The sequence below is a fragment of the Aedes albopictus genome, chromosome 3 (assembly GCF_035046485.1).
Source record: "Aedes albopictus strain Foshan chromosome 3, AalbF5, whole genome shotgun sequence".
NCBI lineage: Eukaryota > Metazoa > Arthropoda > Insecta > Diptera > Culicidae > Aedes > Aedes albopictus.
Genome location: NC_085138.1, coordinates 151,857,490 through 151,872,862, shown reverse-complemented (window position 1 = coordinate 151,872,862; position 15,373 = coordinate 151,857,490). Strand labels below are relative to the sequence as shown.

At 44.5% G+C, this 15,373-nt stretch overlaps 1 protein-coding gene across 5 annotated transcripts in view; it reads left to right on the top strand.

Annotated features, from left to right (window-relative positions):
• Window positions 1–15,373, top strand: part of LOC109404398 (centrosome-associated zinc finger protein Cp190) — a 42,499-nt gene that overhangs the window by 23,451 nt on the left and 3,675 nt on the right. For 4 of the 5 annotated variants that reach the window (XM_029871921.2, XM_062859657.1, XM_062859656.1 and 1 more), the window contains one exon: window positions 3,377–5,853. In XM_029871921.2, coding sequence (XP_029727781.2) covers window positions 3,468–5,853 — 2,386 coding nt within the window. In that variant the 5' untranslated portion in view covers window positions 3,377–3,467. The remainder of the gene's footprint in view (window positions 1–3,376; window positions 5,854–15,373) is intronic. The other variant, XM_062859658.1, reaches the window with a different exon arrangement.

Sequence of the window (15,373 nt, the reverse complement as noted above, 5' to 3'; positions counted from 1 at the left end):
TTCTTCATCTGACACATGCCAATTGGTCAGCTCATGACTAATTCTGCTAGCGCAAAACGTTATGTCTAACACTTCCTCTCTACCAGATACAATGAAGGTTGGGCGGTTGCCTATGTTAAGTAATGCAAGATCTGTACTACTTAAGTACTCCATCAAACTGGAGCCTCTCAAATTAATGTCTGAGCTGGCCCAGCTCACCATAGCATTAGCATCACTGCCAACAATTAGCGGAAGGCCTTTTGAAGTGCAGTATGCGATGACTTGTTTGAAAGCATCCGTAGGGGATGGTTCATCATGCGGTAAATACTTATTTATATCCGTTCTCACTTCGCCCTTTTGCCACCACACAAGACATCCATAAGCCAATATTGGACGAACAACAGTTGTGTAAATCCATTTGATATACTTGGGCTTAAGACCCCAAGTTGTACCAAAGGTTCGCCGGCATTGCCCGAAGGCCATACAAGCTTTCTTGATTCTGAACTCAATGTGAGGTGTCCAGGAAAGCTTGGAATCAAGAATGACTCCAACGTACTTTACCTGTTCAGTCACATTGATTTCAGCATCAAAGAGACGTAAAGATCGAACACCATTACGGTTTCGCTTTTCCGTGAAAAGAACAATAGATGTTTTACTCGGATTTACCGAAAGGCCATATTGGCGACACCAACCCTCAACTACCTGAAGAGCGTTTTGCATCAGGTCGAAAAGGGTGCTGATGCACATACCGACTAACAATGTTAGGTAGTCGTCGGCAAAACCATAAGTAGGAAAACCGCTATTATTGAGTTGCCTGAATAGCGTATCTGCTACGAGATTCCACAAAAGAGGTGATAAGACTCCCCCTTGGGGGCATCCACAAACACTCAATTTCCTAATCGCCGCTTGACGCAATGTCGAGAAGAGATGTCGGTTTTTGAGCATTTGGTGAATCCAATTGGAAATCATTGGAGATATACCGTGACCCCGTGCGGCTTCCAATATGGCATCGAAAGGCACGTTGTCAAAGGCACCCTCGATATCTAAGAAAACACCCAAGCAGGATTGCTTTTGGGCGAATGCCTTCTCGATATCGTAAACAACTTTGTGTAAAAGAGTCACAGTGGACTTACCAGATTGGTAGGCATGTTGGTTCACATGAAGAGGCACGTTGGCCAGATGAACATCACGGATGTGATGATCCACAATGCGTTCTAAGCATTTCAGAAGAAAAGAGGTCAAACTGATAGGTCTGAAGCTCTTTGCTTCTTCATACGACGCGCGACCCACTTTCGGAATAAACTTCACAGTAATATCCCGCCAGGATTTGTGAATATACCCTGTAGCAAAACTGCAAACAAGTAGTTGTTTCAAAGTATGTTTGAAATGATCAAATCCCTTCTGAAGCAAAATAGGATAAATCCCATCTGCCCCAGGAGGTTTGAAAGGAGCAAAGCTATTAAGTGCCCATTCAATCGATTCTAAAGTTATGATACTCCGAGCCGAAGCTAAAGAATCATAATTACAAGAAAAGACATCAGGTTCATCCGAAGATGTAATATCCACACATCCGGGGAAGTGTGTGCTGAATAAACATTCCAAAACTTCCTCATCAGAGGAAGTGAAATCACCATTTGGCAAACGAAGTTCGTTCACTTGAAAATCCTTAGATTTTGCAAGGATTTTGTTCAATCGACTGGCTTCACTCAGACTGGAAACATTTGTACAAAGGTTTTTCCAGCCGGATCGTTCAGCAGACCGAAGAGCTTTCTGGTAGGCCTTGCGAGCCGACCTGAAAGCCTCCGATCCAGCCGAACGTCGTCTGTTCCAACTCTTTCTACATTGTTTCCTGAGCTTCGCCAGATCGGAGTTCCACCAAGGGGTTCCTCTCGTGGTCTTCACAGACCGCAGAGGGCAGGCTTCTTCAAAAGCTTCCATGATGAAGGCCGTTGTAGTATCAACGGCATCATCTAAATCACTTGGAGTGTCGATGGATGGTGAGTATCCATGAATTTTGGCTGCATGCAAATCAATAAAGAGATCCCAGATGGTGGATCGGGGATTCCTGAAATGTAAAGTTTGCGAAGATTCAAGCACAAGTGTTCAAAAAAGATAGCGATGGTCAGATAAAGATTTTTCATCTGACACATGCCAATGGATCATTGAAGCCGACTTTTCCGTTACTCACCGCATCAAAACAAAAGCGCCACCGTATATGGACGGTAACACAGTGACGACAGTCGAGTTACGTCAAACACACAAGGCTGCGGTGGCGCTATCTGGATTGGATTAGGGATCACCTGTTAGTGGTCTCTTACCACCGGAACAGGCGGTCCGTAGTGTTATTCTTAGCCAATTGAGACAATCGCTACCGACACTACACAGCTATCTAGGCTGTTCGAAAAAAAGTTAATATTGGTGATCAACTTCCTACGGGCTCTAACAGCCGTAGTTGCTATTCCGTGATTGACCACAACAATCACAATTGCACAAGGAATTAACAAACGGAGCTTGGAAGTAGCTTATCGTTCTCAATGTACACCTTCGAGAATTGCAAACTTTATTAAGTCAATAACGACACCGAACCGGACACGTCCTTTCATTCAACGATGAAGGGGAGGAATATCAGTATGACGTGCGTTACTTACTAGAGGCCTCGGGCTGAAAGTCTCGATAATAAAGAGATATATATATATATATATATATATATATATATATATATATATATATATATATATATATATATATATATATATATATATATATATATATATATATATATATATATATATATATATATATATATATATATATATATATATATAGAGGCCGAGATCATCTCTGCTTCTCCTAGTCTGTCACGGGGAGGAGTTTTTGTTAGTAGAGAGTTGTTTTCATTTTGACTAAAATATTACACATTTCGACACCGAAGATGACGATTATTCTGTGAATGAAAAAAAAAATTATACCTAATTAAAAAGTGAATCTTGTGCCGCCACTTGGCATGACGTTTTTTTTTCTATGTTTGTTAAGTAAATACAGGAAAAAAATGTTTAGTTACATATATATCGTATCGCATTATTTTAAGATGGAACGAACTCACCGATAAATATCCATCCCTGTGTCCAGTGATAATGTGCTCCTAATCTACGTGGACAAACGCGGCTCCTATCACTTGTTATCCCAAGGTTTTGCGATATGTGAGAATAACATTCTTTCATGAACCATGAAACGAGCTCACCAATTTATACATGTATCACAGGCGAAATAGGGGGAAACGAATCCTACTTGCCCGAGTCTCTTCTTTGTACTCAAAAATCTACCCTTGAAACGTTCATTCAAAACCGCAAACGTAAACCATTGGTTTTCTGATCATATTTCTTCTGTTTCTTTTCAGATTTTTAATGTGACCCTATCAAATTGAATACCGAATTCAAACCGTAGAAAACATCGAAAGTGACTAAACCCGCGTAAAACGAATCGCAAACATGACGCGCATAACGGAAACCAAGTCCGTTAAAGTGGACAACTGGGGAGTGTTCTTCCTGCAGAAGTTGCAAAACTTCTTTAACAAGACCGATCACTGCGATCTGACGTTGCAGTTCAATGACAACTCCCAGCTCAAGGTGCACCGATTGGTGCTGAGTGCATGCACGGATTATTTTAACATGTTGGAGAACACGTGCGAGATGTACGACGACGTGCTGATCATGCCGCTGGATCTGCAGGCCGATGTAATCGTTCCGATTGTGAACTTCATGTACACCGGGACGTTGGAGTTCCAGTACAATATGTACGAGAAATTGCTTAAGACGGCTCGGGATATGAATATGACCGTGCTTTTGAAGTTGTTGGAAGCTCATAAGCAGACCACCCGGATGGTACAAGGCGGGCGACAGCCGATCGTGCTGAACAAGCAAGCTCCAACTGGGCGACCTCGCCCTGCTGTCCCGAGTGGGGTTACTTATCAGATGCCGGCTTCCGTGACGAGAAGCTACGGGTCGATGAAACAACCTCCGCAAACGCGAGTTATCCAACGACAAGTACCGGGAACTAAAGTAAATCCGGCGTTGACCGCTATAGCCGCCGGGTATACGGCGAACAAGTCCATGAGCGTCCCGGAGCCACGGACTTTGGTACAAAAGTACGGAGCTGGGAAGGATAGTCAAGCAGGTCCTTCTAGATTTGACGAAACGGGAACAGAAACGCTGGAAGGAGCGTTCGATGACATTTCATACGAAAGTAAACCACTGGTGACTGCTGATCAGATCAAAAAAGAAGAGGAAACGTCTCCTTTTGAAAAACTTCGCAAAGGTTACACAAACATCAGTGTAACAAAACGCCCAGCGCCAGCTAGTTTTTCCGCTCCTGCAGCGAAGAAGCCCAATTTAGAAGAGGTAAAAGAATTTACGGAAGCTGCACGGTTGAGAAGCCAAATAGCGGCGGAAGATGATGATTCTCCGGGATTCGCTGATGATACACACTTTGATGATGAAGAAGAAGAAGCGGAACAACAACCGCAGCGTACCCCACAGCAGCTTCCGATGAAGTCCAGTCCTCAGACTCCGAAGCAAATCGTCATCAAACAAGAGCAGAAAATCTCTCCGGGCACTTCCGCAACTGTTAAACAGATCACCGTCAAAGATGAATCCGGAAATGTAGATCATGCAAAAATCATCAGCGAGGTATTGAAAAAGTACCCTCATTTGGTGAAGAAGAACAAGAATATTAAATTGAAGATTATGCAAAAAACGTCTCCTTCGCAGCAAACTTCCAGCGGTCAGCAGGGCCATCCGGTGAAGATGGAAGTCCGCACGGCAACACCTCTCAAGGCGGATATCTCCATGGTGCGCAAGGCAACGGAAGTGGTTCGAGCTCCAGCTCCGGTGGCCACTTCCACTCCAGGTCCGAAAAAGATCGATGCCAAAACCATGCACGCCCTGATCGCCAAGGGAGCAGAGAACATGACCGGCCCCTGGCTGTGTCTCCGTTGCGGCATCGACGGTCGTCCCATCAGCATTCCCAGCTACAAAGCCTTCCGCAATCACTTGATCGTCAAGCACAAGGAGCGAATCGATCCGCGCATCTGCGAACACTGCGGCTGGAAGGCCGAGCAACGCAACCCGAATCTGTTCTACCATTGGCTGACAGAGCACAACATCAAATCCACCATGAAATTCCCCACCTGTTCTGAATGTGGCCACATAGCTATGAACGCGGCCGCTCTGAATAAACACGAAGAGGAGAACCACCAACGGGGTGATCTCCAGCAGTGCATTTATTGCAACAAGGTATTCGCCAAGGAAATGGACCTCTACGAACACATGAAGAACTTGCACAAGCAGAGGGCCCGCGAAGATGGCGTTATCGATTTCTCCGACGAAGAATACCATGTTCAGGATGATGAAGAGGCCTCCGGCACCACCAACACAAGCCAAGAAAAACAGATCAAGGTTCTGTCGAACATCAGTATCACGAACAATGCCGGAATTCCGTTCGTCATCGACCACAGCCAGGCGCAAACCGTGTCGCAAATCGGCGGCAAATCGCAGATCCAGCTGCAACAGATCACCCTCGAACCGTCTTCGGAGGCGGAAGCACTGAGCAACGTCGCGTCCGGCATTGCAACCAGCCTCGGATTGGTGGACAGTGCCAACGTGGTCACCCTGGAGGATCACCACTTCCAGGGTCAGTACATTGAGCACCAGATGGCCACGGTGCATGGCGAAACGGGAACAACGACTACGACGGCCACGGTCACGGCCAGCGGACCGGATCAGCTGACCAAGTTGATCACCGAGGACGGCACCGAACTACAGCTGACGCAGAGCCAGAAGGAGGAAATTTTCTCGCAACTGCAGAACAGCGGAAACGGTAAAGATCATTTTGCACAATATTTATATTTGTAGTTTAGGAATTGTGTTCATGGAACAAAAGTTACTGCCTGTTGAATTTTTATTTTCAAGTATTTTTAATTAATAAATCTAATATAGGTTACTAACCTTGAGGGTGAAAACTACTTACTGTGTTGATCGAAAACGTCTGTTTCCAATGAATAACTAGTAGCAAATTCCTTTCCATTCCATTCTTCCATCTAGTTTGCGTTGTTATACTAGGCTTGCACGAGTTAGTTGAGTTGAAGCAAGTGAGAAGCAAGTAATTCTATTCGTAGTTGCTACTCCGCGATAGACCGGAGCAATCTAAATTGCATAGACAATCCATAAATGGGTCTTGGGACTAGCTATGTAGTAGCTATTCTCAGTGTGCATAGCTCGAGAACTTCCAACTTTGGTAAGGTCAATATCGGCCGGCCATGGATGAAACCGGATTGATAACCCAGCAAACACTTTTGCTGTACACAGTGGAGCGAATTCATTCGTTTTAGGTGCCAGACGAAAGAAGATGATCTAAAATAGGACTTTGTAGGCAGCATTCAAAATGGTGATCGCTCTGAAGTTCTCACATTCCTTTCTTGGATTTCTTGTGGATGCGGCAGTATACCCCTTTCTTCTACTCATCCACTAGCTACTCGGCTTCCCAGATTCTGACTTTCAACTGGTGCAGAGAGGTGGCCAGCGAACCGGGAAAACCGGGAGAACCGGGAAAAAGCCGGGAATTCGGAATCACCGGGAAAAAACCGGGAAATATTCGGGAATTCAGATTGCCACCGGGAAAATTTTGCATATCCAGGAATAATTCCATATTATTTCTAATTATTAATCACTTTATTATCATCCATGAAAATAATCCGTAATGCCAAGCTTGTTGCTGGTTTAACAGAAGTTGCAATATTTCGATATATTTTATTGAAAATACGACTTGCGTTATATTTAGATGTTGAGAATTTTAAAATCATAATATCGGTTGCTGAAGTCGATCTGTTAAGTCATTTTAAAAGTTATAACTGTTTTTATTCTTAGTTTTCAGCAAATCAAGAAGAAACAATAATTTATAATTCCTGCGTAATAATGTAAAGAGTTTCAGTAAACTTTAGTAAAGGGCAATCTTCCTCTGAATTAGTCTTGTATCGATGTCACCAAAATACAATAATGCTACAAAAACTAACAAGGGCAGTCACATGTTTCTTTTCACTTGTCTACATCAAATTGAAATTGTGGGAAATGTATTTTAACAGCAGCAACAAGGAATTGATGAAAGACAGACTAAATAGAGTAAATAGGACGTTGTCGTTGGCTAAATTTTAACAACAGTTATGTACAACTAAACTGAAACCTAGAATCAGTATTTTTACTTGGCCAAACGTAATTCTAAGCAGTTTTTTGGCAAGTGTTACTAAAACAAATAATGTTATTATATGGAACATGAGAGACGAACACAAAACAATAAAGCCTATAGGCTTCTGAAAAAAAAATGTAAAATTGTTAAAAGGAATTAACGATTGCTCAAAGGAATTCAGCAATAAGGCCAGTTTCGTGTTCAAAAGGAATCGCTCAAGAAAGTTTTAGACCAATTCCTGGAATAAAAATCCACAGTGACAGCCATTTGAATTGTCATTCCTTCGCAACTGCGTACTGCGAAGAAAAACGGTTTCTTGGGCGATTCATGCAAGAATTTCTGTAATATAACTGCTTTCCATGTAAAGTTTGAATATTTTTCAAAGAAGCCTGTGTGCCAAAAATGGCTGAATCTGAACATGTTGTTTATATTAAGTTGATATGAAACATCTTCAAAATTTTAACACAAGTATCAGGCATACTGTATCAATTCTAGTGGAAATGATGTTTTGACGTTCAAACTAAAAATGAGAAGAAATGTGAAAGTACTTTACAGTTGCAAAAATGTACATGTACAGTTTTTACAGAAACCTATGTTTCATTGGCATTGCAAAATTGTCATCAGGAATTAAAATTCTTAAGAGATTATTTCTGAATTTTATCCAAAATAATCTCTTGAAGTTCACCCAGGAGTATTATTGAAAGTTCAAACATATGTTAGTTCTGAAATTTATCCTGGAACAGCTCCTGAACCGATAGGGATTATTTTATTCAACACAAGTAAACAAACAAGTAAAACCGGGAAAAAATTGAAAATTTCGGGAAAAAACCGGGAGAAAACCGGGAAATCAAAATCTGAAATTCACTGGCCACCCTGGGTGGCCAACTTGTCTGGGCCCATCTTAATGAGTTCAGCTGCAATATCATCCTTACCAGCTGTTTTGTTGGTTGCTACTCTCAACGAAGGAGTTGAATCATATCTGTCCTCTGCTGCTCAAATATAGTCGTTTTCTTCATTGCCGCGGTTCCCCGTGCCTACGTTCTCCGAAGTGTTCGAGGCTCTTGTCCTTATCCATGCATAATATTCATTGCATATCTCGGCTCCCGGCGCAAAGGCGTGGCGGATTGTGTTGAGCTTCTGGTAGAACTCCCATGTTACTTTCCTCGCACTCCACTTCTACCATTTCCAAAAAAAATACGCCTCCAAGAAAAAGGCGGGTTTTCTTGTTCCGCATTCTTTTATATCGTTCCACGTTCTACCGAATCCCGTGCTGCAGCATGATCACCCTCACTTTGTTCTATGTGTGCGGGGTGAATCTTTTTTGACCGCAGTTTCTTCAGTTAGCCGCATTCACCACCAGTCCGCCACCAGTTTGCTGCTTCACGTTTCAGGCGGGTGTACAGTTCTGCCACCGTTCCAAATGTTCTAGCAATAATATCCATATCGAAATTCGAATGAACTGGATAGTTCACCCGAAATTCTTACGCTGTTCTGCACACCGTCCATCGTTGCTCTTATCAATCTGGTAAACTTCCTGGAAAAGCTGTTATCGTTCATGATTTTCCATAGCTCTGTGCGGTCGATACTGTCGTTCGTATGCCGCCTTTAAGTCGATGAACAGATGGTGCGTTATGACCTGGTATTCACGGTATTTCTGGAGGATTTGCCGTACGGTGAAGATTTGGTCCATTGTCGACCGGCCGTCGATGAAACCGGCTTGGTAACTTCCTACGAACTCATTAGTTTTAGGTGCAAGACGACGGAAGATGATTTGCGATAGCGGCGATAGCACTTTGTAGGTGGCATTCAAAATGGTGATCGCGTGAAAGTTCTCACACATGAACTTGTCGCCTTTTATGTGGATGGGACAGATTATCCCTTCCTTCCACTCGGTTTCTTAGATCTTGACTAGTGACTGGTACAGTCAGCTGGTCAACTTTTCCGGGCTCATCTTGATGATTTCGGCTACGATACCGTCCTTACCAGCCGCTTTGTTGTTTTTGAGCTGGTGAATGGCATCCTTAACTTCCCTCAGCATGGGAGTTGGTTCGTTCCCGTCCTCTGCTGCACCAACATAGTCATTTCCTCCGCTGCCTAGATCCACCGTGTCTATATTCTCTTTGCCATTCAGGTGTTCGTCGAAGTGCTCCTTCCACCTTTCGATCACCTCACGTTTGTCCTTCAGAAGGCTTCCGTCCTTAGCCCTGCAGATTTCGGCTAGCGGCACGTAGCCTTTGGGATGCGTTGCGTCGCTTCTGGTAGAACTTACGTGCAGGGATTGGCGGCATGCACCGTGCGGTGCGAAAAAAAGCGTGTGCTTCACACAATCTCAAGTGCTTGTCTCCCGTTTTGCCGGGAGACGAGAGACGTATGAGTGAGAGCTTTCGTAATTGTACGAGAGACAAACCGCAGCACTAGCTCTACGACGCAGGGAGTAATGCACGGTGCTTGGGACTGTGCTTGTCACCAAACAGAAAAAATCACTTAATAAATGAATTGAAGAGTTTGTGTTTCCGGCAAAATTGTTAAGCTTGTCAAGGTTTGACAAGTGATGGGTCGTTTGATTTCGAAATTTTCCCAATCATGCGTAGTATCAAGCCAAGTGCAAAGCACGGAGACAAGCACCTAGAGAGTGCATACGACAAAGCGTGAGAGACAGGAGAGCTCCAGCGCGCGGCAAAGTAAGCGAGCAACACACAACCGATTGCACGTACTCGTCTCCTTTTGGTTTGTTGTGCTGTCTCGTAGCAGCGTGTGCGGCACGCAAAGAGTTTTGAGTCGCACCCTATCCCTGCTTACGTGTTTCTTGTGAACGGCACAGTAGTTCCATTTCCTCGCACTCCGCTTCTTACAGGCAGTGCTTTTTCTCCCGGAAGAGACGGGTCTGCTGCATTGCTCCACATTCTATCGGGTTCCATGGTTGCAGCATTATCGCCCGCGCTGCGTCGTTCTCCTCCAAAACCGCTCTGCACTCCTCGTCAAACCAATCGTTTTGTCGACTTCGTTCTACGTACCCGATAATGGTCTCGACTGCGTTGTTGATGGTTGCTTTGACTATACTCCAGCAGTCCTCTAGAGGGGCCACATCGAGCACACCCTCGCCCGGCAACGTTGCCTCCTGATTCTGCGCGTCTGCGGTGGCGACATCCGGTTACTTCAGTCGCTCTAGATCGTACCGGGGCGGCCGCCGGTACTGTACATACATTGTTAATAACGGAGAGTTTTGGGCGCAGTTTAACCATCACCATGTAGTGATCAGGGTCGATATTAGCGCCACGATATGTCCTGACTTTGATAATGTCGCAGAAGTGCCGTCCGTCAATCAGAACGTGGTCGATTTGTGATTCTGTTTGTTGTGGTGATCTCCAGGTGTAACGATACGGGAGGCTGTGCTGGAAGAAGGTGCTACGAATGGCCATGTTCTTGGAGGCGGCGAAATCGATGAGGCTTAAGCCATTTTCGTTTGTCAGCTGGTGGGCGCTGAACTTTCCAATCGTTGCACTGAATTCCTCCTCCTGGCCTACCTGAGCGTTTAGGTCCCCTATGATGATCTTGACGTCGTGGTTTGGGCAGCGATCGTACTCGCGTTCGAGCTGCGCGTTAAATGCGTCTTTATCATCATCAGTGCTGCTGAAGTTAGGGCTGTGCACGTTTATTATGCTGATGTTGAAGAATCGGCCCTTGATCCTCAACCTGCACATTCTTTCATCGATCGGCCACCAACCGATCACACGCCTCTGCATGTCGCCCATCACTATAAAAACTGTTCCCAGCTCACGTGTGTTGCCGCAACTCTGGTAGATGGTATGATTACCTCTGAACGTTCGCACCATAGATCCTGTCCAACACACCTCCTGCAGCGCTACGATTCCGAACCCGCAGTCCTTCAGTAGATCGGCGAGTATGCGGGTGCTCCCGATGAAGTTGAGAAATCTGTAGTTCCACGTACCGAGCTTCCAATTGCAAGTGCCTTTTCGTCGCTGTGGTCGTCGCCATTGGTATCGGTTCACATTCTTCTCTTGTTGATTTTTCGGTGCTAGTCTTTTTTACGGCTGGCTCACAGCGCCTGACATCAATCCACTAACCCAGGGAGCTGGGCTTACCTTCCCGGAAGCTACGGGTTCTGCATTGGAATTATCTCCAACTACAGTGCTAAATAGCTAGGCTCAAGCGCCAGTCTTCGCCGGGGGTAGTGTTTTTAATAGTCGCCCAGGAGATAATATTTTACCTGAGCTTCCATCCCTTCGTCATTGCCTCCTGAGAAGTATATCTAAAGAAAAGGGATATTTCCTGGGCAGTTCTATCCCCGTCCAGTTGCTTTAAAAAGCTTGCCAATTTCAGCTTATGATGGTCTGGGGCTAACTGCTGTAGGGAAACGAAACTGTGCCGTATTCACAATTTCATCCATGACTTATACCGTGTAAGCGAGCACCAACAACAACCGACCGTTAAACAATAAAGCTCGTGTGATGAATGCCTGAACTGCAAAGGCTATTGTGAAAGACACACCACCGGCAAGAGAGCACATCTGCATGCGACTGTGCTTGCCGAAAGCAAAAACCAAACTAAATCGGCTACGTTGGTATTCAACGAAACCGAAAATCAGTTTATGCTCGGTCCAAATATTTTGCCGGCCAAACATTCACTAATCTAGAGTTTGTAATTTGACGAAATATAATTTTTTACGTAAAAAAAGTTAGGGATTCATAAAGTTTAGTTTAGTACAGCCGCTTCATAGCTTGCTATAAAATATGTCACCCTCCATACTATGTTCTATTCGATCATACCCCGGTGCGGTTGCGCCTTCAAGTATGCAATCTATGTTGCGATTTTTTCGCAACCTTGGCTACATCGCATCCGCCACGTGCGCATAGGTTTGTGTTGCGTTTGTTGGGGAACACTTCTATGCTTATATCGTTTCATTTGATATGGTTGTTGGAATTATGCATATTGAATTAAGTCCTATGAGCATGAATTGAATTTTCAGTTATGAGGTGATTTAGATTAAGATTCAAAAGATTACCTAGTTTAGGAATTTGTTAAAAATGCCTGTTATTTTTTTTATAAATGAATCAATGAAATCCCTACGAGTGGGATAATTGCCCAAACCTGCAATTATTTTCTACAAATGATGTTCCTAGAGCATTTTGGACACAGTCGTTGCAGGGCTGCAAAACGGTGAATCGAAAAGGAGAGCGTTCAACATAGTTCTGGTCCTTTTGTGTGAAGAATTAGCATAAGTTAAAATTCACAAATAAAAAAAAAAAAAAAAAAAAAAAAAGTTCTGGTCCTCACAAGGTCCTATCTCATGCTTCCACGGGTCAAGCAGGTCAAGGTAGTGCAGCCTGGGCACTGTTGTCTTTCTGACTTCAGCTATATTAAGGAGGTTCGTCTCGAGCGTCTGTTCACCAAGTAGGTGCGGCTCAAACAGCGCCTGTTCTGGCATCCAGCAGCTGAGTATGAAACGCTCCTCCACCGGAAGCTATACCTAAGATGGCAGCCCCACCACGGTGGATAGGGGACCTTAGGCCAACAACCTACTGTTTCCGAAACACAAAAACCGTTACAGAATCCGTAAATGAACACGAAACAACGGACAAGAATTGGAACTCTAGCCCAGCAGGGTATACTGGCACAACTAGCCAATAAGACATGTCGTATGAAGTTTGAGATCCTAGGACTGAGCGAAGTCCGTTGGCCGAACTTTGGAGAACACAGATTGGCGTCGGGTCAAATTCTGCTATACTCTGGCCTACGAGGTGAACACGCTCCTCGCCACCGTGGAGTTGGTTTCCTATGCTTAGCGCTCACGCCCACGCTGTGCTTATGAAGTGGGAACCCATTAATGAGAGGGTAATTGTAGCCAGTCTCAGAACACGGGTTCGAAATCTTACCATGATCCAATGTTACGCGCCAACCGATTCTGCCGAATTGCAAGATAAAGAGAACTTCTACAGTCAACTGAATGCTGTCGTGGACAAGATTCCGAAAGGTGATATCAAGATCCTCATGGGCGACTTTAACGCGAACCGTGCAGCTGATATTCTGAAAGGTGGAAGCGTTGAAGATCAATGGAGTGCCATTAACCCTAAAAGGGATACCTTCATGGTCTCAGTTTCGTCACCTCGCTGATTGTGTTCCATCAAAGACGAGCTCTGAAAGGCGCCTGGGGTCCAATGGACCCCAGGTATCCCTTTTAGGGTTAAGAACGCCTTCATCGCCACCGGCGAGAATAATTTGGGTGAGCTACGTACCCGGAGAAAGCAGTGGATCGCAGATGATACCTGGAGGAAGATAGAGGAGTAAAGGAACGCCAAAGCCGTGTAAGAACTAGCGAAAACACGAGGCGTCAAACCCATAGCCTGTCAGCGCTATTCGGCTCTCGAGAAGGAAGTGAAACGCTCGTGTAGACGGGACAAAAGAGCGTGGGTGCACTCCCTAGCCGATAAAGGTGAAAAAGCCGCAAATACCGGCGACATCCATCTCTTCTACAATTTTCACGTCGCCTTAGTGGGACTAAGATGAATGATACGATGCCCGTAAAAGATACGTCTGGACAGTTATTGACCGACCCGGCTGACCAGTTAAAACGCTGATTCGAGCACTTTGGAAACCTTTTTCAAGTATCGGCCACGCCATCAACACCTCAGCATGATCCGCTAAGGGGCGATTTCTTCACCCTGGCTTAAGCGTTAAGCCAGGTTTAACTGTATGGGTAAGCCTGGCTTACCGGTTAAGCCGAGGTGAAGAAATCGGCCCTGAGAGTTCGACACATTACCCGTGTCAACGCCGAAGTTCCATTAGTGCAGATCAGCCATCCGTAGCATAAAATCGAACAAAGCCGTGGGGGTCGATCGCATATCAGCTGAGAGAGATGCTCAGAGCTGACCTCATAGTGTCTACACAACCGCTGCATCAGTTATGCTGCAAAATATGAAAAAACGCGACATTTCCGGCCGACTGGATGCAAGGCGTCCTTGTAAAAGCACCCAAACGACTGTATGCGATAGGGTAGCGAGCCACTTGGGCATTGGCTGGTATTTTGGGCACTCTTCGCCAAGGATGTTTTCGATCACCTGGTACTCATTTGATTCATTTGTTTATAACTCAGTTCAAAAGCCTAATATTACAATGTGGTGTTCGGCAAACTTGTAGATTAATGTTTTTCCTACAATTATCAATAGGATCGCCATATTCTAACTCTAATATTTACGGCGTAAAAGTGTTAGTACCACCTACTTATACTAAACGATCGGATTTTCGATCGTTTAGTATGAGTAGGTGGTACTAGCGCTCTCACAGCGTACACATAAGAGCTAGAATATAGCGTCCTTGGTGATAATTGTAGGAAAAATACTAATCTACAAGTTTGCCGAACACCACATTGATTGTAATATTAGGCTTCTGAACTAAGGTTTGGAAAAATGAGTCAAATGATTGCCAGGTGATCGAAAACATCCTTGCTCTTCGCTATAACTCAGTCAATTTTATTCCAAACCAATTGACTTAAAATTTTGTATACGGCTATAGCTAAAATACTATGCGTGGACAAAAGTCTACGAGGGAGGAGGGGGGGGGGGGGGTCTGAGATGACCAAATTTAGGTCTACGTAGTTTATGAACAGTCCCTTCCGAGAAAGCAGCAAGTGCGATTATTCCTAGGCTTTGAAGACGATGAAGTTATACATCAACCATCGTCACGGAATGAAACAAAACAGGTCGTTTTTGGCAGAAAACTGGTTTACTTCCTGGCTTGAGACTCAGCTATATCAATTGCTGAATCTCTCCATCGATTTCTCGCTTAGAAGGCACCAATTTGAATTGGCCTTTCAAAGCAATCCCATCAGATTCAGATTACGCAGATTACGCACATATATGATGAAACTTCTGCTTTGCTGAATGCTTCGCTTCGTTTTTTATTTGCGATATTCGAACTCACCGTGTCCAGCTGTTTCCAAATGGTTACCGAAATAATGGAGATATCGCTTACCGAATCTAGCTGAAGAGGGATTGTTACTTCGTTGATCGCCACGGGAATGAACTTCCGCTTACTTTTCTGGTGTTCAACTGGTTGACAGCGAACACGCCTTCTGCTTCAACTTTGGATCTCCCATTCTTTTCCTTCTTACTAAAGGTTGATTGAGTGGTCATAGCCAAAT